This window comes from Mesoplodon densirostris, chromosome 15 (assembly GCF_025265405.1).
Source record: "Mesoplodon densirostris isolate mMesDen1 chromosome 15, mMesDen1 primary haplotype, whole genome shotgun sequence".
NCBI lineage: Eukaryota > Metazoa > Chordata > Mammalia > Artiodactyla > Ziphiidae > Mesoplodon > Mesoplodon densirostris.
This window is the reverse complement of record NC_082675.1, coordinates 78,030,770-78,057,022: the sequence shown is the minus strand read 5'-3', so window position 1 is coordinate 78,057,022 and position 26,253 is coordinate 78,030,770. Positions and strand designations below refer to the sequence as shown.

The 26,253-nt window shown below is 46.6% G+C and overlaps 2 protein-coding genes across 2 annotated transcripts in view; both read left to right on the top strand.

Moving 5' to 3' along the window:
• The window catches only part of BCL2 (BCL2 apoptosis regulator), a 183,380-nt gene that overhangs the window by 120,051 nt on the left and 37,076 nt on the right, over positions 1 to 26,253 (top strand). The gene's annotated exons all lie outside the window — the stretch shown is intronic.
• Positions 24,113 to 25,131, top strand: LOC132502889 (tetraspanin-6-like). The gene has a single exon (XM_060119152.1). It carries the CDS (start codon positions 24,432 to 24,434, stop codon positions 24,903 to 24,905), a length of 474 nt encoding a protein of 157 aa, XP_059975135.1. The 5' UTR covers positions 24,113 to 24,431; the 3' UTR covers positions 24,906 to 25,131.

The window sequence follows — 26,253 nt, the reverse complement described above, 5'->3', positions numbered from 1 at the left end:
CTACATCTGTAACTCTATTTCTGTTTTGTAGATAAGTTCATTTGTACCATTTTTTTAGATTCCACATATAAGCGATAGCATACGATATTTGTCCTGCTCTGTCTGACTTACGTCACCCAGTATGACAATCTCTAGGTCCATCCATGTTGTGGCAAATGACATTATTTCAGTCTTTATTTTACAGCTGAGTAATATTCCATTGTATATATGTACCACATCTTCTTTATCCATTCATCTGTCGATGGACATTTAGGTTGCTTCCATGTCTTGGCTATCATAAATAGTGCTGCAATGAACACTGGGGTGAATATATCTTTTCAAATTATGGTTTTCTCCAGATATATGCCCAGTAGTGGGATTGCTGGGTCGTATGGTAGTTCTATTTTTAGTTTTTTAAGGAACCTCCATGCTGTTCTCCATAGTGGCTGTTTTAGGTTATTTTTTAAATAATGCGAAAGAAATAAAAGCCAGGTCCTTTTTTTCAAAATTTCATACTCACCTCAACATTTAGCTCCTTCTGATTGGTCAGAGATGAATCAGTCATATACAACAGCCTGTCCTAAGGGGATCCAAACACACTGCTCTTTTACGCTTTGCAAACAAACTATCTTAAAACCTTACTCCCTGGCACTGATTTCAGAATCTCCACTTAATGCATCAGGAAACTTGAGGGCTTATCCTGGACTTCAGGACTGGTTTCACTTCTGTAAGCAGCTGCTCTGTACGGATACCCACAGTGAGTGATTTCCCTGAAACCTGCCTCAGATGCTCAAATAGAGTTTGATGGATTTCACACACATAAAAAGCACTTTTTCATTTTGAGTAAGTTAGCGGTGACACTATTGAATACAAATGATAAGTTCCTGAATATCCTGGAACCTCATGAAAATTTTTCTGGCTAGAAAGTGGGATACAGTCAAAGATAGGCCTATCATAGACCTACCAAGGGGATTTATAGCTACTAAAAGGCAGATTCTTAAAGTGGTTTCATTTGCTGGGACATCCCCATGGTTTCTAGACCTTGGAAACCATCACCAGGGTCTTGACCTTCAGAAAGGGGGCTGGGAGAAGGCCTTCTTCTCTTGCAGGGGGAAGGGATGGTACAGGGGTCGTGGTCCTGCTTTCTGAAAAATGAGATGTGGTCTCCGGTGAGTAGAGACTTAACTCTCACAATACTGTTGGTGTCTGGCTTCTGATGCTTTATGGAACATGTCTTTGTGCTTGGAGGTGTAACCTTATTAATTTGGGGAGGAAATGTAGATTGAGTTTCAAAAACCTGACTTTTGCACAACTTTTAGAAAATTGAAAAAAAATAAACGAGGGGCTACGTTTATATTAGCAAAGCACAGAGAATATATACTGTGGCATAAAATCATTTAGTCAAGCTTTGCATCGAAACCAGTGACTTAATTACTCTAATCTCAGTGGTGTCCTGTTAACTGGGAGATCTTTATCAAGGGTGGATTTAACAAAGTTATTTGGGATATTCTGACTACAGGAAATGATGGGAAATAGCTCTTTTTCAAACTTTTCATCCTGGTTGGCAGGGTGGGTGGGGCGCAGTGGGCATCTATTCTTTTGCTTAGTTTGATGGTAAAGAAAAGAATGAGAACTTTTGATGGTGAGATCAGGGGTGAATAATATGGTAAATTCCAGTTTGTCTGAAGTACAGTAAATGCTCGCATTAGCTAGAAGAGTGAGGTGTTCTGGTTAATTCAACCCTCTGTTTAACCTAGACCACTTCTTTATGACTAGTTTCTACAGAATTTAATACAACAAAGCACACCTAACCCCAAAACTACACCAGACACATGTATATCTCTTTGAATGATTCAGAAGATATTTGAGGGTTTCCCCAAGCCTCAGGGTCATCGAGAAACACATCAGTTATATTGGACGTGGCTGTTGGTAGGGATTTGGGGCTGAGAGAAGGCTGGCCTCTTACTGCTGGTTGGAAATAACACTTGCGTTTCCTTGGGGGAGGGATGGGGGAGAGGGAGGGACGTGGGGAGCTTTGAATCATCACTGCTGTTGGCCAGAGGTGAAGGACAGTTCTTGTTTTCCCAGGTCTCATCAGGCAATCTGTGAGGCTTTTATTGGGCTTATAAATACTCACAAATACACAGACCCTAAAGTGAGATAATGTATGTAAAGTATTTAGTGCTGAGTTGAACACACAGAGAAACCCTCAGTCAATGCAAGGTAAGTTGAACATGTTTATCTGTGATTCGTTGGTTAATTGTTGCTTTTTTCTTCTGGGTGTCGGAGAGCTCTTCCCACACCTCCTTCTTGGCTGGAGGAACTTTATTTGCCTGAGCGAGGACCGCTGGCATTATTTACATTTTTTTAAATGACGCGTCTGCAGATGAGAACTGCAAGGAACTATCATGAATTTAAGGGTAAATAGTGAAGTCAGTTAATATTATGATTTCAGATTGTACCTTCATCTCTGGGACAAGAGAGAGAATTATGCAAGTGTGAAAAAGTCTAGGTTTCTTGTTGTTGTTGTTTTTTCATACTGTTAAAGGGAGGGTAGAGTCTTATAAACTTTTTGGAGGGTAATTTGACCTTAATTTTGAAAATACTAAGTTTACCTACGCTTGGACTCACCAATTTCTAGGAGATTTTCCCGCATATATGTAAGGACATCCATTGTGGCATTATTTATTTTGTTTTTGCAGCAAAAGCCAAAAAACCAACAAGCAAACTGGGGGAAAAAAAGAAAAATATCTGTGTAGGGGACTGGCTAAATGATGGTAAATTGTTTATATGAACTAAAATTTAGCTGTTAAAAACGTGATCGATAGGGCTTCCCTGGTGGCGCAGTGGTTGAGAGTCCACCTGCCGATGCAGGGGACACGGGTTCGTGCCCCGGTCCGGGAAGATCCCACTTGCCGCGGAGCGGCTGGGCCCATGAGCCATGGCCGCTGAGCCTGTGTGTCCGGAGCCTGTGCTCCTCAACAGGAGAGGCCACAACAGTGAGAGGCCCGCTTACCGCAAAAAAAAAAAAAAAAAAAAAAAAAAAAACATGATCGATAGACATGAAGTCACATAGAAAGATGCCCAATTATTGTAGAGTGGGAAAGGTGAAGTCTCTGTAGAGCATTTGATCTCATACATGAGGAAAAAAAAATAGATACATGTATATATGCATGTATACCCACAACATTTTCTGGAAGGATATACAGTATATTGTTCTGTTATTATAGTATAATTTAATAGTTATGAGTACTATGAGTTACAATGAATAATTATGACAAATCAATACAAATTAAGATGAGTTGATATACATCTATTGTTTATAGTAAAATGGGTACTATTAAATTACTTCAAAGTTTGCTCTTTTATGTTTGTTAAGGATCTTCTAGTTTGCCTTCTCATTTGCTTATTCAGACCTTTATGCATGTCACATCCATAGTTAAACTTCAGTCAAGCTTAGGGTCATTCATAATTTCCAGAATGATGCTTTGACTATTTCTCTGACAGTGGAGGAGGTGGTGGCGATCACGCAGGTCATTACTTATCGAACCTATGTGCCAAACACTTGTACTTATATTATCTCTAGACCTCACAAAATTCTGAAAGATGATGAGGAAACAGAGGCTCTTCCAACTTAAGTAACTCGCGAGGAAGTTGGAGCCAGGAAGTTTGGGAACTAGCAGTCAAACTGGGTCTAACTCCAAAGACCATGCTATTTCCATATGTCCTTCTGCCTGATATGTGGCACTGGTGAACTAATTTTTCAGAAAGTCTGTTTTGCTGTTGAAACAGATAGTTTTGAAAAAAAAAAGAACAGAAAACATGCTTTCATTGTTCTTATTCTTGCTTTCTAGCACATTCCACTCATCATTTTTATTAACTACTTCTTCTGTGCTTCACATTTGTCTGAACTTGGAACATATGCTTACGAAGCTGTTGGAAACTTCCCAAGCCTATTTGATTCTGCTGATATTTCCATAGTGTGAACCAACCCGGCGTTTTCGGGGCCCAGTGCAGTGTGCCATCTGAGAACTACTCCAGCCTTCAGGGTTGGACCTGATTCAGAATGCCATACCATTGTTTATTTTCTTGAAATAAAGAACAAAGAAAGGGCCTCCCTGGTGGCGCAGTGGTTGAGAGTCCGCCTGCCGATGCAGGGAATACGGGTTCGTGCCCCGGTCTGGGAGGATCCCATATGCCGCAGAGCGGCTGGGCCCGTGAGCCATGGCCGCTGGGCCTGCGCGTCTGGAGCCTGTGCTCCGCAACGGGAGAGGCCACAACAGTGAGAGGCCCGCATACCGCAAAAAGAAAAAAAAAAAAAAAAAAAGAACAAAGAAAAATACAAGAGCGAAATCTGCTTTTGAAAACATTCAAGTCATGTAATTTTTATTAGTTCAACTAATTTTAGGCTTGGCCTGGTTTTGCTTCTAGAGATTTCCACAGTTCCATAGGGTTCACCCAGGATGGCCACGTGGCAGTAACAATACCAGTCACAGGACAGTCCTTCTGAGCCCCCATCTCCCTTCTTGCTTTTCTGTTGTCTTTCATCCATTCTTTCCTTCAACTCTTTCCTGAGATCTGGTCTTTATCTGAAGGTGATCCTGGCATTTTCAACCCAGTAAGATAAGTGGGGTTGGCATAGGGGGCTATGTCCATAAAATGGGCATCTGACCCAGTTTTAGGAAAGGCTTATCGTCTAGAGGAAATGAGAACGATTCTGAGTCCCGAAAGAGAAATAACAGAGGCGCCCAGTTACCTAGGAAGGGAGATCAGAACGTGTAGAAGCCCAGAGGTTCTCCCAGAGAACTCGGTGTATCTGTGCAGCTGTGTCTCCAAGTGTCTGACCTTCTCTTTTGAATGAGGTTATTGACTACACATTAGGCCCTTGACCTTGTTAAAGGCTCATATCATATCAGTGTGACGAGGGTACAAAAACATTCATGGAATAATTGACTTTTTTTCTAAACACTCCTACAACATCATTATTGATAGTGTGAGTATTTATGACTCTTACATCTTCCGTATCTGTGCCATCTTCCTAAATTCACATTGGCAGATGACGTACTTGGTCAAGGAGAAAACTTTAGGGACTTGTGTAGAATGAAACGATAACTGCCGATTCTCGAAAAGGGACTGTTGGTATAATATCCTTCTTTCAAAAACAGGGAAATGCTTAAGGCTGGAGTTTCTGTTTTCAGTAATGAAGATGGATAGTCACAGGAGGAGGGGACAAATGAAAACAGAATACCCCAGCCTTAGGCTATGCGTTCGGGCTTGCTTTGTCACTGATGGAAACATCAAATGACAGTTCTTCCTTCATTTCTCTTCCTGCGTCCAGCACTAAGGCATGCTTCTAAACCTTGAGTTGTGTTCACTCCTGGCAGTGCACGAGCCTGGTTCCCCAGTTTATATGTGCCATAGTCTGGGCTCTCACCTGCTCTCCAGCAATTCGAGGAAATCTTTCTTTGGAGTTCTTTCGTATTCTATTTCAACACCTAAATTTGTTTTTTTGCCCATGAATATGAAAACGGAAAGAGTGAAGATCAAATTTGAAAATGCATGTATGCCAGTGCACCAGTCAGCCTGAAAAGATAAGAATATATGTGTGTGTGTGTGTGTGTGTGTGTGTGTGTGTGTGTGTGTGTGTGTGTGTGTGTGTGTGTGTGTATATATATTCTTCAGAAAGTCAGCTGAGAAAAAGAGGCAATTGTATTACAGCTTTAAACTGACAGATCTATTCTGGTTCAAGGTCAGCCATAAGTGGAATTGTAAAGAAATGATAAAAAATAATATACAATTAATATTCAGGGATAGAATGGTCATATATACAAGATGAATTTAGCTAAAAGAGAAACAGTAAAGTGCTATTCTTTTAATAGACAACAAATGTCCACTAATTATAAATGAAAGAGAATCAGTAGTTCCCTTAGATTAAAAAAAAAAAACCTAGTTGGAAACTGAGAATCCTGTAGTAAATACTAAGCATTGTAGGGTACATTAGTCACATGTGTATAATAAAGACAGTAAATCGACATAAGTATGGCTATGATGAAATGTGTATAAAGCACTTTGAACTCCACAGAAGTAAGCAAAGTATAAATAGATAGCATGCTCAGGCAGAGAGAAAATCGAGTGCTATTTTAGCACTTGGGCTAGCGAGAATTTATTGTCCAGGCTCTACGGTTGAGCCAGTGTTTATATGGTGCTGTATATTAACTGAGACAAAAATACTCTGTACGCATCACTGTCCTGGACAGATTCCTGAGTGATCAGCAGAAAATGTTCCAACCGACCACTCCCCTACAAGCAAGGGATTTATAATATTTTAAATATTCATCCTAAAAATCCAAGCTGTTTTGACAATTTGTTTGGTAATATATCTAGTTCAAAGAGAAGCGGTGTGGCATAAGTAATGGGAAAAGACAAAGTGGTTAACATTACAAACGCAGGGCCCAGAATGCCTGGACTCAAAGCCCAGCTCTGTCGCTTACTGGCTGTGTTGACCTCGGGCAAGTTACTTAACCTCTCTGTGCCTTGTTTTGCTCGTCAATAAATGGGGTTGCTAAGAGTACCGACCTCACTAGGTTGTTGGGAAAGTGAAATGACCTGATACAATGAAGCGTTTAGAACAGTGCCTGACGTGGAGAGAGGGTAAACTATCCTCATGTCTCTTCTCCTTTCCCTTCTGTGTGGATATTGTTCAGTGACCATTCCTTGAGCACCTCCCATGTGTCAGGCACTTTGTTCCCACCCCGCTTAGCCTTGCCTGTACCTTGTGAAGTCACAAACCGTCAAGCATTTGAACCCAAGTCTCTTTGATTCAAGACCCATCCTTTTTATCATGACACTAAGCTGCTTTTCCTTAGAAATACCTCTTTCAGAAAGCCTTTTGAGTTCAACTCCACCCAGTTCTGGCTCACTCCTCTATCCGTCTGAGCTATATTTTTATTTGTGACATTGCATATGTTTGATCTTCTTAGTTTATATCTCCCCAACTAAATCCTGTGTTCTTTGAGAGGAAGCATCTCTCGTAACTCCTTCTGGGCAACCTTTTTGACTGCCTTTCAGTCTGATGATATCAGAATCACACATGGCTGAAGGATTAAACAGATCTGAATCTATATCAGCTGCGAAGTTTTCCATATACCTAAGAAGCAGAACAGATGCTCACTGCTTCCGTAGAAATCATGCACAGCATCCAAGCCCTGTAAAATGCAGGCCATACTCAAGAAAAAGTGTAGTAATCCAAGAAGTAGCTATGGAAGCCTTTCAGCTGTCTGTTGGGCTGTCACCATGGGAAGATGACGAGTGTGGCCTCCAGGAGACTCCCAAGGGGGGCATTACTGGCTGAATTCAGCACAGTCCAAGGTCTGAACTTCATCCTGGCAACCCGAAGATCTGATTTGTTCACTCCTCAAGGATAGATTCGTCTCTTAGGGACCGACTCCCATTAACAGCCCACTGGACAGGTGTTCAAACCAGAAGGCCAGTGTATTCATTTGTAATGACACATCGTGTGCTTACCTGCCCCAGCCCATGCTCTCTCTCTGGGCAGGTTTTCTTCGGAAGCCAGACAGGCTTCAGAGGTAGCTTGGTGAGCACAGAATCTGAACAAGGAAAGTTAGGAGACTGGGTTGGTTTCAAGATAATGGCACCAAGGGCTTCCCTGGTAGCACAGTGGTTAAGAGTCCGCCTGCCAATGCAGGGGACATGGGTTCCAGCCCTGGTCTGGGAAGATCCCACATGTCATGGAGCAATTAAGCCCGTGTGCCACCACTACTGAGCCTGTGCTCTAGAGCCCGTGAGCCACAACTACTGAGCCCACGTGCCACAACTACTGAAGCCCGTGCACTTAGAGCCCGTGCTCCACCACAAGAGAAGCCACCGCAATGAGAGGCCTACGCACCGCACCTAGAGAAAACCCGTGTGCAGCAAAGAAGACCCAACGCAGCCAGAAATAAATAAATAAAATAAATAAATTGAAAAAAAAAAGATAATGCCACCGAGATAACGTTGCATACTTACTCCTAAGATGGCCTCGGTTAGTTGGCCAAGGCTGGCATGGAAATGACCAAGGTTGGCCGCCCTGGCTCACTGACCAGCAGCTGACAAGTCTCCGTTCTGATTGGCAGAGTCGTCTCCTACGAACACCCGTAGCGTTGGAGTCAAAGATTTCAGGATCGGATACATTTGGTTTCTTTAAAGTGCCTTTACTTCTCTGTTCTGGCTGCCACGTATGCGTGCCTGTGCGGCCCTGGAGATGGCGCATATCTGAGGGCCAGGGCCCAGGGCAGGCTCTCTTCCCCGTGGGATGGAGTGTTGGTGCTCCTTGGCAAGCCGCCTTCCAGTGCAGCTCATAGTGGGGCAAGAAGAGAGGGGTACAGTTATTCTTGCTAACATCGGTCACACCACTTAAAGTACACAAGAGATAGGAAGGGATTCTCTCCAGGCACATGTTTACTCTTCCAACTGTGTGGTTACAGATGTCCATATCGGGTCCTCAGACACGTTTGCTCCAGCCCCCCAACCCTCATCAAAAAGGGGGATGTCACGACTTCCCCTTCCTCTGAACCCCTGCCGCACATGTCACCATTCAGATGCCACCCCTCGTCTTCGGCCACCTTTTTCAGAGCTGCTTTAGTTCTTGATGTCTTTGAAACTCCTCTCATGTAGAAGCATGAGAGCTTCAGCTCTCCGAGGTCCCCGCGGGCACAGCTGAGCGGCGGCCGCGAGGGGGGCCCCCTCTGCAGCTGTCTCTCACGAGGAACAGCTGTCCCGAGCCCACTGTCCCTAAGCATCTGTGTGCCCCCCGCCCGCCTTGCGTCAGGGGCTCAGCTGAAGTGCAGTCTCGTGGGGTCGGGGGCAGGTCCCACAACAGCAGGTCCTGCAGGAGGCCCGATCTCCTCACCTGGGGGGCCCGGAGGAGCAGGCACCCCACCTCTGCTCGGCGCTCCTCGATCCTGGCCCACAGCCAAGGAGACGGGTGGCCAGAGGGGCCTTGCCCTGCGCTCCCCGGCGGCTTGCTCTCGGGGCGGGCCCTTGCCCCTTCTGCGCTCTGACCTGCCCACCGCTCTTACTCCGTGTGGAGAGCCTCGTGTTTGTTGTCCTTCCCCAGCACGTCCTGCTCTGTGGCAACTCGTGGGTTTGGGCCCGCTGTGGACGTTCAGTATGACGTGGATTTGCCCAGTCACTGGTGACCTGCGTGCACCAGGCTCTGCACCAAGCGCTGGAGATGTGACACGCGCTCTCCGCGGCAGTGCTACGACCTCACTGGGTCGCGGAGGCCTCCTAATGCTTTAGTGAGGCTCTGTTCCCAGCCCACTCATCCCTGATGGGCTGCAGTCCGTATTCGATGGGGAATCCTTTGCGATGAGTTACCCTTAGACAAATGACCAAAGCGGGAACACGAGGTTGTGTTGGCCCGAAAGACCTCCTTCAGGAGGGTGGTGGGAGCAGGGCTCTGTGTAAGAAGTCCTGTCCGTCTTGTGGGTGTGTGTGATGAAACCGGGGAGCTGGTCTGCAGAATGGGTGATGGAGCCAGTTTTATGGGCTTCTTCATGGTGCTGATCTCACCAGCAGAGAGTTGGCACAGCCGCTCGTGTTGCAGGTTGTTTGAAAGGCAGGGAGGCCGTGGTAGCTTTGCTTCCTCCCGTCACCCACCCCATGGCCTCCCCGGTCCCAAGGGGGCAGCGTACGTCCTCCTCGAGCCCCTCTGCAGAGACCAGACAAGGCACACCCTGCCCAGCTAGGGGCAGGATCCTCGGCCCGTGTGGTCAGCTGCTGTAGTCGGGTGTTTTCTCAGCGGATGCGGCTGGAGTGTCACCTGAGGCCACCTCATGCTTCTTCATGGTGCTCCGTTTAAAGCAGTGGCAGGTGGTCAGCCATGAGTGTGTCCGGGTGAGTTTCTGGATCCTGCAGGTTGTGTCTGTGGCTGCTGTAAACAAGGCTGGGCTCCTCCATCCTAGCCGCATGCTGGAATCACCCGGGAGTATCGAAAAGCCTGATGCCCAGGCTGCATCCTGAACAAATGCCTCCAGACTCTCTACAGGTGGGACGTGGAACTCCCCGAGTGGTTGTGTGAGTGTTTGTGTTAGCAAGACCTGGGACCCACTGCTGTAAGGCAAGGAGAGAGGAGGAAGGCAAAGCAAGATAAGAGGAAAGAAGAGGACCGAGAAGAAACAAAGGGCCGCCCAGGTGTGGTGGAGAGAGGTGGTCCCTAGCCAGCAAGTTCCCGGTGCTCGCCACGAAAGGGCAGGGCGCCAGCCGCGACCCCAGCCCCCTCGGATGTGAGGAACCGAGGCCGTGCTGGAGTCCACTGGTGGTCGAATGCGTCTGGTCTTGCATTAAAGACGAACTAGTTACCAGCTGTGTGTGCCTGGACATGGGGCTCCCCGAACCTTCCTGAGGTTCCAGGTCCTCTGATCCTCCCTGCGGGGCTGTGGGATGGGTTTGATGGAACGATGGTGAAGTTGGCACGTGCCAGGCGTTCTGCAAGTGTAGCTTCATAATAAGAAGCATTAGAAGACATGTCTATTAATATTTCAATAAAAATTTACCGGGGCTTCTCTGGTGGCGCAGTGGTTGAGAGTCCGCCTGCCGATGCAGGGGACGCGGGTTCGTGCCCCGGTCCGGGAAGATCCCACATGCCGCGGAGTGGCTGGGCCCCTGAGCCATGGCCGCTGGGCCTGCGCGTCCGGAGCCTGTGCTCCGCAACGGGAGAGGCCACAACAGTGAGAGGCCCGCGTACCGCAAAAAAAAAAAAAAAAAAAAAAAAAAAAAAATTACCAACTCTTCTCATCAGTTATTTCTCTCTGCTCTCCTGAAAGGCAGCGGTTCTGAAATAATTGGTTTAGGAGCACTAATACAAAGTATAGAGGCCAGGCTCACAGAAGGACCTGTATTTTCACCAGCCCCCTGGGTGATTCTGATACAGCCAAAGCCAGGGAGCCTTTCTGAAAGGGAAAGCCGGGTCCTCACCGTCTGTGGCGAGGACACAGAAGGATCACACAGAGGCGCCGGGGATGCTCTGTAACGGAGCCCCACCACCTTCTACTTGGTTTGCTCTCTCTCCTAGTTTCCTGAACTTCCTAAAGATCTTGGTGAACCTCTGTCTCCCCCCTACATAGAAAAGAGGGCCAGCAGGCACACAGCAGGGTAATCCTGGCGAGGTTCCACCTTTCATTTACAAGTCAAACTGAGACGGACTCTAAAACTGGCATCCCCCGCATTAGCAGCCCCTCGCCAAACAAGGCAAAAGCCTCTTCATATCTGACTGCAGAGGCAGGAGTGGGTTGTCTCTCCCTTTTTGTACTTGACGGCCCTGAACGCGTCTCATCCTAGCCTTGGATCATCAGCTCTGAGAGTGCAAAGTGAAACAAAGCACCCTCTCCACATTAATATTTATTTTTAAAGGCATGAGGAGCCCCCTGGACCACAGTGAATCAAAGGGTCAGGGCACTAACAAGTTGCCATGGGTGTTGTGAGAATGTCGGTCCGTGGGAGGCCACAAGGACCCTCAGTGGATTTATTGCTTATTGTTTTTGTTGTAACTATAATAGGAAAAAGGATGTGTCTGCTCATAGGAGCAGCTACTGTAGGGGCCCCGCACCAAAGACTTGGGAGCTGGAGGGGCGTGGAGTGTTGGTGATGGAGCCCCGTAGCTGGAAGAGGGTCTGTGGAGAATGGATGGGAGACCCACCTCCTCTCCTGTGTGGTCCCCGCTGCTTCTCCGAGGCACAGTTCTCACCAGGAGCAGCCTGGCCACTTGGCTGGCCGGTAGCAAGTCATTCACGTGGCCCTGGTCAGCCTGGGTAAGTGGAAAACACCATGGAGACTAAGCCCAATGGGGTGGGCTGACCGCCCGCCTCCACCCCCGCTCCAGGGGAGTAAACCCTAAACTGTCTCACAGGGGAGCGGCCAGTGGTTCATTTTCCATTTCATGAAGGGGGGTTGGCGGTAGGGATTCCTGCTGTAGTTTTTGCTTAAGGACAAGAATCCTTAGCAACACCAAGGGCTTCTGCTTTACGGGCGGGATTTTAATCACTCTCCTGCTCTTCGCGATGTGGCCAGGGTGCTGGTGTTTGAAAAGCAACTTTATAAATGACCTTTATCTTCCTACTACTAAAACTCATTGCCCATAATCTATCAGGGGTTAATAAAATATCTGCTAGGGATCTTTAGAGGATTTGGGAGAGAGAAGACGGGAGAAGAAGGAAGGAATGTTGCAAAAATGTAAGGCTTTAAAAATCGTGTCAAAAATGGTGCTTAATTGATAGATGGCATAGATTGCCATATACTTAGTTAACGGGGAGATCCTGGAGTTCTTTCATAAATGAAGGGGGCATTAAACATTCATAAAAATACCTTTTGATATGTGTCAAAATACAGATCTCGTTGACTGAGAAAACAGAAAGCTCAATGAATGAACAGTCAGGAAAATGGTGCTCATGACAGTAATAAAATTTAATATCTACTGAACACCTACTGTGTGCTGAGTTCCGTTCAAAGCACCGCACATCTTCATAAGCGTTCATTTCATCTTCGTAAGAACTCTAACCTATAAGTTAGATACTTTTATTATTCTCCTCTTAGAAAGGAGGATGAGCCAACTTGAAAACAATCTCTGGACTCGAGTAGTCAAGGAATAGTTCTTCAGTGTCAATGTCCGTGCAAAGACCAATGGTAATATTCAGACCTGGAAACAATCAGGCCCCTTGCTGAGACGTCCTCCCTTCCTAAGATGGAGTTGGGGCTCTCCCTCCCACACCCCCGTGTGTGGTTCTCTGGGAAACAAAGCTATGGGATTCGAACTTCTCTGGCATCATCCATCTTTCCTCACCTTTACAAATGGCACCGGGAGGGGGACGTGTGGAAGGGCTCCTATAGAGAGCCGGCGTGGGCTCTTCCAAAGATGTGGAACCAGATGAGAGACTCAGGTGCTCTGGAGGCATCCAGGGCTGCCTTCTGGAAAGCTAAGGTGTCCTGTGTGTCTGAGAATCCGGCAAGGCTGCCAAAGCAGGCAGCTTTCCTGTAGCTGGTTTCAAACTCTCTAGTCTCTTCTGCCCACGCCTTGAAAACTAGAATACTTTTGCTTTCCCCAACTGCAGCAACTTTGCTGAGCACCTCCCTGATTCTCAGGAAATGTTCTTTGGTGGGTGGACCATTCATTCTCGATCTCCATTGCAGAATCTTTGTGTGTCAAGTGCAGGAAAATAGGTAAAAACAGCTGCTCGGCACCCATGCTGTGCTTCAGGAAACCTGTTCCGAGGTTCCCAAGCGGGCTCAAGAATGAGCAAAGCAAGCCAGAATATCCTTGCTGCTTTCCTTTAGTATTATTTTTAAATTACGGGCTTGTGCTTTTCCATTCGTTTTAATTGAGTCAAGTCCCATGACTCTTGTGATTCCCAAATCCTCCATAAATTCACAGGCAACTGGCTCTTTTCCCCCCTTGAAACCCTCTCCCTTCCCTGCCTGGGAACCTGCCCTTTAAATTTGACATGGCTCGGATTTGAATCTCTCCTCAAAGGCACAGTGACAATTTCACAACAAAGCAGGGAGCTGGGGGGGGGGGGAGAGTTTTGTTTTCTGCTCCCATTAAGAGAGCAACTGTTCTCTCTTTGTCCCACGGGGCCAGCTCTTGGCAGCGGGCTGGGGAGACCTCGAATTCGGTGTCGCAACATCTATCAGACCCAAGTGCGTCTGGGCTCCTCGAAGGTGAACTGCAGCTGTTTGGATAAAATTCTAAAATCTTGTTTGTGCGAGTCTCAGCCCTTGTTTTACAATCGCTCTTCCTGGCAGAGAAACCAGGAAGTTTTACTTTCCCAGGATCCCAGGCAGGTAATTGTTTTCCCAAACCGCATTTTGATCTTGGATGGAAATGGACATCCTTCGCCCTGAGAACCTTTGCCCACATCTTTAAACCGTCTGTATTCTCCCTGTGCCTTGGATTCAACCCTGAGATGGCATTACAGATCATCCCTCCCTCCCCCTAGATGCATTTCCCTCTCTGGGTTGTAATGGAAGGCCATTTACATTTGTAAACTTCGGTTATGAGCCTTTTCGTCTCTTGGAATCTTGGAGTGCTTTCCTATTAAGCGGCCGTAGCCAGGCGGCCTATGATCTCCAGAGAATAAGAATTGACAAAATCTGTTACGCGGCGGTGCCATCAAGTACCATAATCTGCCACTAGCTGGTAGTTTATGCCACAGCCAAGTGTTTTCATGGCCCCTGGTCTCCTGTTGATTTATCATGAGGCCCCCTGGCTCAGGGGACACAACCCAGGGGGACCCCAGCATCCCCGATTCTCTTGCCACCCTGCGACACTGGGACTCTGAGCTTTGGGAAGCGGCTGATGACCAAACACTGTTTCGAGGTGTGTCCGTCCTACACAGCCACGCGGGTGGGCTTGGTGGTGCTGTTCTTTGGAGGAGGAGGAGGAGGGGTGGGCTCATCTTCCAGTGCAGTCTCTTCCTGGCCGGGCGGGCACGCCCCTCCCTGGTGAATGGCCAGCCTGCAGACGGGGAGGCTCGGAAGCTCGATCCCTCAGACACGTCTGGTGGCCCTGCTCCCCCAGCCCCTCTGAGAGCACATCACCACTGCCCACCCCAGAGCCCAGGGCTGTGTCCTGAGGGTCACTGGAAACATAAAAGCCTAAACTCTTGAAGGGCAACTCTAACTGGCCAGAATGCCTTTGTAATTCATCAACAAACATCCGTTCGTCAAGCCTGGCGCTAGTTTCTCTGACACTGGCCAACTCACCGTCCTGTTTAGAAGGTGAGCAAAGTTTCCAGTCTGAGGCCAACGCCCGGGGAGGTGGGCGGTGAGAAGTGTGGCCAGGAGGGCCTCTTGGGCGACGGGGAAGTGGCCCGTGGTCTCCCGAGGTGGGCTGTTTAGGAGAGCGGTGAGGGAGAAGAAAGGGATTTGCAGGCTGAGTGGACAGCGTGACGGGGGAGGCTCAGGGTGGATTCTCGGAGAAACTGCAGGGAACCCTCTGGCATGTCGTCCTGGAGGGGACCTGCGCCTGGAATCAGAGCCCCCGGGTTAGGTTTTGGTCTTTTAAGGGTTCTGTGTACTATTCTTCACTTTGTGGTAGAGGTGAATGAGATGAGATGTGCCAAGGTGTGGCTGAACAGTTAACCTTCACCTGCCCTTAGCAAAGGCGTGTCTGGTACATCCTACCTGAGCAGGGGGGCTTGGGGGGCGTCCCAGGAATTGACTGAAGTCTGGGTGTTACCGTCCTTGCCCCTCACCACACACTTGCCACCCACGCCCTCCTTCACTCACTTATTCACTAACTCATTCATTCATTATTTCAGTTACCCATTCACTCACTCAATCAACAAACATTTCCTGAGCACGCGTTTACCGTGCCCTGGACACTGCTAGGCAGACAAACTTCCTGTCACGGGCCAACAGTAGGAAGGTTTTCAGTCCTCAGATGCCTGACCACCTGCGTCGGCCTCCTCGGCCTCCGTCCACACACTCAGTGGGTCCCTAGAGTCAGAAAGGTGTGGAGAGAGGACCAGAGGCAGAGAGCCGTCTCTCGGGCCAGGTCTCATTGTTATGGAAAATCCTGATTAGTCTGCAAGTGATTTGATCGCCAGGGTTCTCAGGACACTGGTTTCCATTCCCGCCCCTGCTTCGTGTTTCAGTAGCATGATGTCCTGTTAGTGGACCGTGCAGAATGCTGACGGGCACACACTGCACGACTTGTCCGGGAAGCAGACAATCAGATGAGAGTGGCAGTACCGTGAGCTGAGGTCATTTCCTTAGACGTAGCTTTGCTTGAAAACGCCGTCCACAGCTTTCCCCCGCCTTCCCATCATCCCACATCAACTTCATTCCCATCTTCCAAGCCAACTTCATTCCCTTTAGCCTAAGTCAAATCTCTGGTGTGAGAACTTCCCTTGTGAGGTTTCAAGGATTCCGGTGAAGTGGGTGCTACTGACCCAGCCCCTGGTCACTCTGTTCTGAGAGGTGCAGGCCCCACAGAAACCTCGAGAACAGAGTTCCCCTGTCCCACAGGTTCTAAAAACGTGTCTAAATAGATCATCTCCTGTGTGGTCCCAATAGCTTCATGGTCCCACGTGGCATGGGCTCCAGGCAACCTAGTCTCCCTGGAAATATTTTTGGTCACGTGTCATGGGAAGAGGAGAAAGCAGGGGTCAGAAAATCTGAATCTGAATCTTATCTCTACCATCAACTGGCTGACTGGTCCAGGCCACTTCTTAACATCTCTGAGCTCGGGTTTCCTCACCTTTGAGTTTCTTCTTAAACCCATTGGTAAAACAGTTTAGTGCCAACAAGGGACCTCAAATGAACTAAACAGGGCTGGAATTCACCTGGGATGCCCCAGCACAGCTGTGCCAGCTATGTACAGCCAGCTGAAATCTATTCTGATGGGCTTGGGTGCACACCATGCTGGTTGTTAAATATTTTGATATGACTCCTGGAAATAATTTATGGGAAAGAGCTTGTAGACAGTACAGCACACGAATAGCTAGTTTGGTGATGGCGTTTGGGTAGTCACCACTGCCAAGTTTAACTTTAAATATATATTTTTCTATGTATATTTTTCCATCATTTGACAGGTTAGTAATCTTCAAATTAGCCTCTACCTTTTAAGGTTCAACAAAGGAGAAGTAACGCGACATTTAGGTTCAAACATTCTTATCTAGTATTTTTTCATGAGTCCTAAGAATTTGGCTTTCTGACTTTCCAGGGGATGAACCACTTCTGAGCCTCAGAGAGTGACGGAAGGACCACTCATGTTGGCCTTTTGAATGGAGATTATATTTGAGCAAGGTGACTTTTGACAAAATATGATAGACTTCTCTAGAATGTCAGGACACGCCTTCACTTTGATTGGTGGTTCAGCATGACATCTTAGGTGAAAGGGCAGACAATAAACATTTTTAAAAGGGGGTATGGGGACTTCCACTGCAGGCGGCACGGGTTCAATCCCTGGTCGGGGAACTAAGATCCCACATCCCTCGCGGGGGTGTGCTCTGTAGTTCTTAATGGAATGCCATGAAATTCAGCGTTTTGCTAGAGATGACAAGAGATGTGATTACATTTAAGGAGGGCTACAGAGACCCTCTTTAGGCCACTTATAATGGAAAATGATGTTCCATTTTTCAGTTGGGTCTCAGAAAAGAAATGCACGATTTGGTGCTTAATTTTAGACTAGAATATAAACAACAGGAGACACATCCATGCGCATCAGGAAAAGCAGAGTAGGGACAGGAAAATAAAAAGCAAACACGGCCATCCCCTTACTCCCACACCCCATTGTGCTGAGGCACCTGCGAGAAATTCTGAGTTCCAGTCTTGTTTCTCAGTGAGTAATGTTTTGGGTTCATAGTCTTGTTTGGGTCCCTTAGCTTTTAGTGAAACAACTGCTACCCTAGAAAACAGGTAAATCTGGCTTTCAGAATGGACTGTGCTACCATCTGACATATGACTCTGGACAGGTCATTTACCTCTGCTAGGCCTCAATTTATCACCTATAAAATGAGGGTCAAGTAACACTGACACTATAGGGGTTTTATAAAGAATTAAATGAGTATATGTGAGTGTATGCACATGATTTTATATATATATATATCTCCCTTGAGAATTAAACTAAAGCTGTGTACCTTCTCCCCAGAAAAATTCACAAACACAGGAAACTTAGCCAACTATTTTCAGGGAATTTATGGACTCCCTGAAGCCATAGGCATCCTAATAAAGGGTTCTATTATCTAAGGGAAGAAACCCTGGGTTGTATGTTCCTTTCTCTGTTAAAATTCTTATTATGTTTTTCTCACTTAAAAGGAAACTAAGTCAAATTTGACTGTAGTCCATATTCTACAATAAATATTTATGATCACTACCCCCTAAGATTTCTAAGCTCAGTTAAGAATACACCAAATGAGGGAATCCCCTGGCGGTCCAGTAGTTAGGACTCCGTGCTCTCATTGCCAAGGGCCCGGGTTCGATCTCTGGTCGGGGAACTGAGATCCCACGTGCCACTCAGCACGGCCAAAAAGAAAAGACTATACCAAATGATAAAAAGTTTGGTACAAAAAAGGCTTTATATAATTATTATAGTTCATAGTAACAGGGTTTGATATATAACAACAGGAAGAACTTTTTTTTTTTTTTTTTGCTGTACGCGGGCCTCTCACTGCTGCGGCCTCTCCCGTTGCGGAGCACAGGCTCCGGACACACAGGCTCCGCGGCCATGGCTCGCGGGCCCAGCCGCTCCGCGGCATGTGGGATCTTCCGGGATCGGGGCACGAACCCGTGTCCCCTGCATCGGCAGGCGGACTCTCAACCACTGCGCCACCATGGAAGCCCAGGAAGAACTTTTATATGGACATGTATTAATTTATTTCTAAGCTTAACTCAATATGAGGAATATTTTTTCATTCCTCACTTGCATAGGGTGGAGATGTGCTTTTTTCTTTCAGTTTGTTTTTCCACATCTATTTAGAGCAATCAAAATAGGAAAGCCACCACACAGGTCCTAAAATTCACTTCCTCCATCCGTTTTCTGTGCTCTGCTGCAGGTCTGATGAATATAACTTTTTAAACATGTCATTTATTTTTATTTTTATTTTTATTTTAGTCTAAATGTCCCTTCAGAAACACCAGGGGGAAATATTTTTAGCGTAACTAAGAAAACAAACATGTTTAAACAAATAATACCCAAAATGTTCAGGTAGAGTTGGTATTTCTGGCATTTGTGCATTTTAACAGTGAGCCCATAAGGTATATACACTAGAACAGAATTTTTCTTCATCTTAGGTGTGTTCATTTCTTCCAGGAATAAGACAAAGAGAACAATTGAGCCCAACTTTTACATTGAAGCTAATGTAGCTTTGAAAGGTAATTTCAAGTTAGACAATATACTGCCTTTTTTTTTCCCCCAGTTTTTAAGTGCTATTTATAGACATCCTGTGCAGAGCCAGTGGAAATGCTGATAATGGTGTAAATGAGGAAAAAGATGAGCTAGAAGAGGAATGAATGCTCAGTTGAGCCCTGTGTGTGTAAAGATAGACTTTTCTGCCTTCATGACCTCATAGGAGGCTTTTTAAATTTTCAGGTAGGATTGATCGTTTAGGATTCATCACATTCAACTTTGATCCTTACCCTGAGAGCATGTTCCTTGGCTCCCTGAGATCCTAGGTGGGAAAATGATTATCTCTTGATTAAAAAGCAAGATCCATCTCACCAGCTGTTCAGGGCCAGCAGTCGCAGCATCCTTAATGTCCACATTGTTCCTGCTCCGTAAACAGATAAGCGAGGACTAATAAGAATGAATTAGTAATTACCCAGGGAGGTGCTCCCTTGGCTTCAGAACGTGTTAATTCAGATTGCGTTCATTTGCTGGTTTTTGTTGTTGTTGTTGTTTTTTGCGGTACGCGGGCCTCTCACTGTGGTGGCCTCTCCCGTTGCGGAGCACAGGCTCCGGACGCGCAGGCTCAGCGGCCATGGCTCACGGGCCCAGCCGCTCCGCGGCATGTGGGATCCTCCCAGACCGGGCGGGGCACGAACCTGTGTCCCCTGCATCGGCAGGCGGACTCCCAACCACTGCGCCACCAGGGAAGCCCCATTTGCTGGGTTTTTAACTGCACAGACCTTGAGGAAGCCCAGTGCTCTTCATCTTGGGGGGTCAGTGGAAAAATCTGTGCCTCGGATGCCTTAGCCCAACTGCAGGTCAGAGTTGAAATCTCGGTTCTATTCATTATACATATTATCTCCATCTCCTAGAACTTGAAGCATGTTTATCATATATATTTGGCTAGCTCTCTTCCAGAAGGTTCTCCAGTTTCATTTTACCCGTGGCATTGTGTAGTGCTTTTGTGAATGCACTTAACTAGACTTGTACAAGAAAAAATGACGTTATCAATCTGTTGGCTGTTGTCAGTAACATCCCTTCTCATCTCATGATTATAAGTGCTTTTCTTTTGCAAGCCTTCTGAACCCTAATGGGCCCCCAGTTGCTAAGCATTTTCATTACACTTTATCTGAATTTATCAGGATCTGCTAACCTCCCTAACCGGGGCAGTGAATTGGTCTCATTCACACAGTGCTTGTAGAATTGCACGATGGACACTGTGAAATGTATTGGTGGACTATTTAAAGCCTTTCACTTCCCAAAAGGTTAAAAGGCCAGATCTTTGAAATTAAGGGTTTTTTTTTTGTTGTTGTTTTTGTAACCCATTAGTCCAACTTGGGGACTAAAACTTGAAAAGTACACATTAAACCAGTGGCAGGGTAATAGCTCCACATCACACATGGCTATGAATACGTAGGCAAAAACATGGATTTTAGACTTATACAAAAAAGTTCACTTTGAGTTCACAGTAGAAGAAAACATCGATTATAACAGTGAGAAAATCCCACAGAAACTCAGTTTGTAATATTTTATTAACATTATCTCAAAGATAAATTAACCCTTTTCCAATCTTGTCAAAAAAGTCTATTTACCAAGAATACCTAATGAAGGGTTGTCTTCTGATTCTCAGTTTTTGGAAGAAGGCACCTGATTGGTATAATTCTCTTTGTACCAATGCCCAGCCAACTGCCAGCAGCAACGCAGTGACCTTCGATGACAAGCCTGGTTGATTTCATACACCCTTTTCATGTTATCATTTGTACCTGTGTTTCCTTATGTGCAAAAGAGAAGTACAAGTGGATGAAGATTTCAGAGGGTGCAGGCGGCCCCATGATTTGAAGACTCACATATAAAGAGAGGATGCGAGGGGAAACGTGTAGACGGACAATGAAGCAGGGAAAAAGGACTCCAAAATGGGACCCAACTTACTGGTCATGTATCAGCCTGTGACTCTGCACCTCACCGTGTTAGTCAGGACTCCCCCTGACCTGGGGCTGGGGGCTGGGCCTTTTCTGAACACCACGGATGGCAGAGAGGAAGCAAAATGTGGTGCCACAGAGCTCTGCAAGGATAAGACAAGGTCGAAAACAGCAGATCAAAATAGAAGTAGGTCCCAGCTTACTATGCATCAGGCACTGTTCCAAGCTCTTTGCTGTATTATTGTATCTCATCTAAAATCCAGATTCACAGGAATTCCCTGGCGGTCCAGTGGTTAGGACTCCGTGCTTCCACTACCGGGGACCGGGGTTCGACCCCTGGTTGGGGAACTAAAGATCCCACAAGCCTTGCGGTGTGGCCAAAAAATAAATAAATTAAATTAAATTAAAATCCAGATTCTTAGACGTTGCCCTGTCTGCTAGGTATTGATTAGCTCCATGATCGATTCATTCTTAATATAATACTAGCTAACATACAGCACTTACCATGTGCTGGGCCAGCACCGCTTTAAGCATATTACATACAATGAGTCATTTAATCTTCACAAGAACTTAATGAGGCAGGTACGGTCATTATCCCCACTTTACAGATGAAGTAACTGAGGCCCAGAGGCGCATTTAGCACCTTGCCCAAGATCATGCCATAGGAAGTGGCTGAGCCAGGATGAAACCCATGTTATGTTCTTAGCCACCATGTCAGGCTTCCTCTCAGGTGCTGATCACTGATTATACTCATAATCTGGCTATTGATTATATGAGTTTGATCACTGTAATCACAAATAGGACATCAAAAAATGTAAAAGAATGTAAACAGGTCACCTTTGCTGTCCCCAAAAGATCAAATTTTTTTTTTTTTTTTTTTTTGCGGTACGCGGGCCTCTCCCTGTTGTGGCCTCTCCCGTTGCGGAGCACAGGCTCTGGATGCGCAGGCTCAGCGGTCATGGCTCACGGGACTAGCCGTTCCGCGGCATGTGGGATCTTCCTGGACCGGGGCACGAACCCGTGTCCCCTGCATCAGCAGGCGGACTCTCAACCACTGCGCCACCAGGGAAGCCCTCAAATTTTAAATAGGGTTAAAATTACTTTGATGATGTCCATTGGTATCTATCCCTAAAAGAAAAGGCAACTCTTTGTCTGCATTTAATTGAGAAAACAGGCCCGGTTCCTTCTGACAACTCCAAAGAAGTCCCTCATGGAATCAGTTGGGGAACTCATGTCACTAGACATTATTGGGTGTCTGCGTTGCCTAGAGACCTGTGGAGCCCTTGTCAGCCTTTAAGGATCAAGAGCTGGAGTGCCTCCGAGACAGTAAACCAGAGCCTCAGGATCAGACCCGTTGATTCAGTACTGTTAGGTCAATAAGCAGTTCTTACCAAAGATAGGTAAGACCCCAAGATAAAGACTCAAGCCCACTGAGGCTGCCAGTGTGCAGGATGCCACACTGTTTATGTTTAGCTGTTGAGGGCGACCAGCCCCTTTGCTTTGGATGCAGTCGAGAAAGTTCAGTAACCACTGGCTAACAATGTCTCTAGATACCACCCTCGTATTTCCTTTCCTTTTCCCATGGATATGCAGACCACCTAAAAAGCCCTGCTATCCCAGGAAGACTTTATACTTAACAGAAGATGAGGGAACCTGTGGAAATTAATGCTACAGAGGCCAAATTAATTTACCAGTGAATGGAGCAGTCTCCATTTCCTTCCAACTGAAAACAGATCAGAAGCTTTAAGGCATTAGAAAATGCAAGCTACATAACAAGATGCTGAGTCCAAGCATCTCATGGATTTTTGGCTCTTGATGTCAGCTAGGAATGATTGTAACCCAGGTGTGACTCTTAATGCAGAGTTGGCAGTCTTTATTAGAACAGCAGCCAGCTGCAACAGTGACCTCTAAGAATATGGAAACAGACCCTCCAGGGCTGCCATTTCTCAGCTCAGCTTTTGGCCTGGGCAGCCGGGCCCAGTGCTGAAAGGGTAGCAGCTGCTCATGGTCCAAGGACACTTAGGGGCTCTTGGAAACAGAGGAAACAAGGACACAGAGGAGCCCTTGAGATGCCCTCTAGTCGGCCCGGCTGCCTTCAGGCAGGACCATCTAACCGTTTCAGACAGATGAGAAGAATCCTTTCAAAGACCTCTGGAGAAGGAACTCCAGACTCCCTTTGTCAACTTTCACTTTAGCAAAATGATCTTTGGTAGCTAGGCTGTCCCTGCAGCAAGGATAAGAGCCTATCTTAGAAAGTTACATGATTTAAAATGTGATGGATGGATGGACGGATGGATGGATGGATGGATGGGTAGGTAGGTAGATATAGTTGATAGGTGGAGAGAGGTAGATAAATAGATGATGGAAGAAGGAAGAGAGAGAGGGAGAGACAGAAGAAGAGAAAGGGTGGGAATAGGTGATTGTGAAGGACAGCTAAACCCCTAGCAGTGAGACATAAGAGAAATATTTATTACAGAATTATTTGCCAGGGAGTCCACTGAAACCCATTCAAAGCAGATGCCACCTTCCATCATGCTCCTGAAGCATTTCCCACATGCCTCTATCATAGCACCTTACGGTGTTGCAACACTAGAACGGGGTGGCTGTTGGTCTCCCTAGCTGGAATGTGAGCCCTATAAGGCAGAGATCATATCTTATTCTTCTCGTTAGTCTCAGCATCTAGCCCAGTGCCTAGCTCCAAGGAAGGAAGGGAGGGAGGGAGGGAGGAAGGAAGGAAGGAACGAACGAACGAACGAAGAAGAGATGGAGGAAGGTAGGTCAACCAATATGATACATAAACTTCTATCCTTTAAGGAGTGCGTCATTCCTAACGCTATAATATCAACGTTTTCCTACCCGAACTTAACCTGATGGCCTCCTTCCCCTCAGTTAGCACTTAGCTATCACACTCAAAGTCAATACGATTATATATATAATCTGCCCGGTGTTGGAAGGGTTTGTTAATACTTAACCCCATTTAACACCTTTCTAAGGAACACCAATTCCTTATGATGTTTCTCTCTGCAATAATTTCCTCCCAAATGTATTTCATTAGTGCTCATTGTTTATATATGTATACGTTTTCCACAGTTCTGTTGTATGGTCTCAGCCAGTGAGAGCTGGTGTGACAAAGGGTAAGGTATCCTCTCGGCCAGTGACTGTGAGAGTACCTTCTACAAAGGTCTTCAGCCACTGAGTTTTGTCTGCGTTTTCTGTTGTTGAGTATGCTCTGTTTTCTCTGACACTCTGCCTTTGACACACGATGGCTGACAAAAGGCATGGGAGAGAGTAACTTTTTGGCACTTTCCGGGGAGACCCGGGGGCTCCGCGCCTCACTCACTCTGTTCCGATCGCCTGGCACGGCGGGGCAGGGTCTCAGGCTAGTCGTGGCGTCCCCGTCTCGGAGGCTGCAGACCGAACCGGTCATCACTTGTTTCAAGAGCGTCCTCTTGATCGACACAGTCATCTCCTGGATCACTGGTGTTACCCTTCTTGCTGTTGGCATTTGGGGCAAGGTGAGCCTAGAGAGTTATTTCTCCCTTTTAAATGAAAAGGCCACCAATGTCCCCTTCGTGCTCATTGGCACTGGCACTGTCATTATTCTTTTGGGCACCTTCGGCTGTTTTGCTACCTGCTGAGCGTCTGCACGGATGCTAAAACTGTATGCAATGTTTCTGACTCTCATTTTTTTGGTTGAACTGGTCGCTGCCGTCGTAGGATTTGTTTTCGGACATGAGATTAAGAACAGCTTTAAGAATAATTATGAGAAAGCTTTAAAGCAATATAATGCTACGGGAGATTATAGAAGCGATGCAGTAGACAAGATCCAAAATACGTTGCATTGTTGTGGTGTCACCGACTATAGAGATTGGAAGGTTACTAATTATTACTCAGAAAAAGGATTTCCCAAGAGCTGCTGTAAACTTGAAGGTTGTTCTCCTCAGAGAGATGCAGATAAAGTAAACCATGAAGGTTGTTTTATAAAGGTGATGACCATGATAGAGTCAGAAATGGGAGTTGTTGCGGGAATTTCTTCTGGAGTCGCTTGCTTCCAGCTGATTGGAATCTTTCTAGCCCACTGCCTCTCACGCGCCATAACAAATAACCAGTATGAGATAGTGTAGCCAGCATAATACGGGCCTATTCCTCTCCAACTTTAAGGATAGTAACATCCCCACCCCCAACCCTGTGAAGTACAAGATCGCCTGGATGGAAGACCGACATTTCTTACAGATAGATTGAAAAACTATACCAGTAGTCTGATTCGATCAAGACATTTGCTTGATATGTTCGAAGTCCACCTTTTGTCCCATTCATGTTAGATAGTTGAAATCCCCATGTCACTCTGAAATACTGCAAGAGCTTAGTAAATTGTAAATGAAGCAAAAAAAAAAAAAAAAAAAAGGCATGGGAGTGAAAGGACCAGCTCCAATGCCATCGTGGGAAGTTGAGGGAAATGAAGCAAAGATCAGCTGGAAGTTCAGGTTTGCTGGGAAGTCCTGTGACCTGGCGAGGGACATCATCAGTACCATTGGAACATGAAGGGAACTGAGGAGGAATCAGGGCCGAGAGTGTGGCATGACTTGGGGGGTGGGGTGTCTAGGAGAATGGGAAGTGACAGTGTGATGGTGGGGACATCACTGTGACCCTATATGCCCGAGATCATGTCGCCGAGCCAGTCAAGGATACGCATGTATGATCCCTCCCCCCCCCCAGGGCTCCTAGCAGCTAATCTGGGTGACTCTCCTTCCTTTTCCCCAAATCCAAACCCTCTCATCGTTCAAGGCTCAATCCAAGGTTTGGTTGGCCAAGTTTCTCCTGCTCTGCAGAGTATCCTTCTCCTTCCCTGGGAGCCGTCTCTCCTCTCCTTAGCACCCCCTTAGGTCCCTCTGTCCCAGTGACTGTCTGTCTGGGGCATCATACTGGGCAGTCTGTAAAGCCCTGAGAGGCTGTCACCCCCATGGTCCCTTCTGGGGAGGGCAGCCAGCAGCTTTCTCACACCCGGGGGCCAGGCTTTGTGTCTTGTGGGCCTGCAACCCTGACCATGACTGATACGGGATTAAGCCCCATGGTTTAACAAAAAGGCAACGGGCTTGCTCTAAGGTAGAGAGCATAGCTTGGCAGGAGATCTGGTACAAGAACTCTGCTCATTTGGGGCATTGTTTTTTGACGATAACTGGTCCAATTAGACCTTCCCTGGCAGTCATCTCTATTTTTTAACCTTGTCTTATAGTTTGTTATTTGCACTTTCCCCTGGGCTGAGGTCTTTTTTACTCCTTTATTAGATCCAAAGGTCCTCGAGGACAGAGTCTTACCCAATCTCTTTTTTCTCCCCATCGGTACCTGGCTCTTGGCATTCAGTAAATGTTTGTCGAGCAGGTGAATGTGAAACACCTGGGCCTGATGCCTTCACCCAAGGAGTAAATTATTCCCGTGGTTTCTTTTCAGGTGTACAGCCCACAAGGATGAGAG

Bases quoted from the DNA above. Each gene is read 5' to 3' on its own strand.
- LOC132502889 (XM_060119152.1), top strand. From the start codon at position 24,432: ATGCTAAAACTGTATGCAATGTTTCTGACTCTCATTTTTTTGGTTGAA.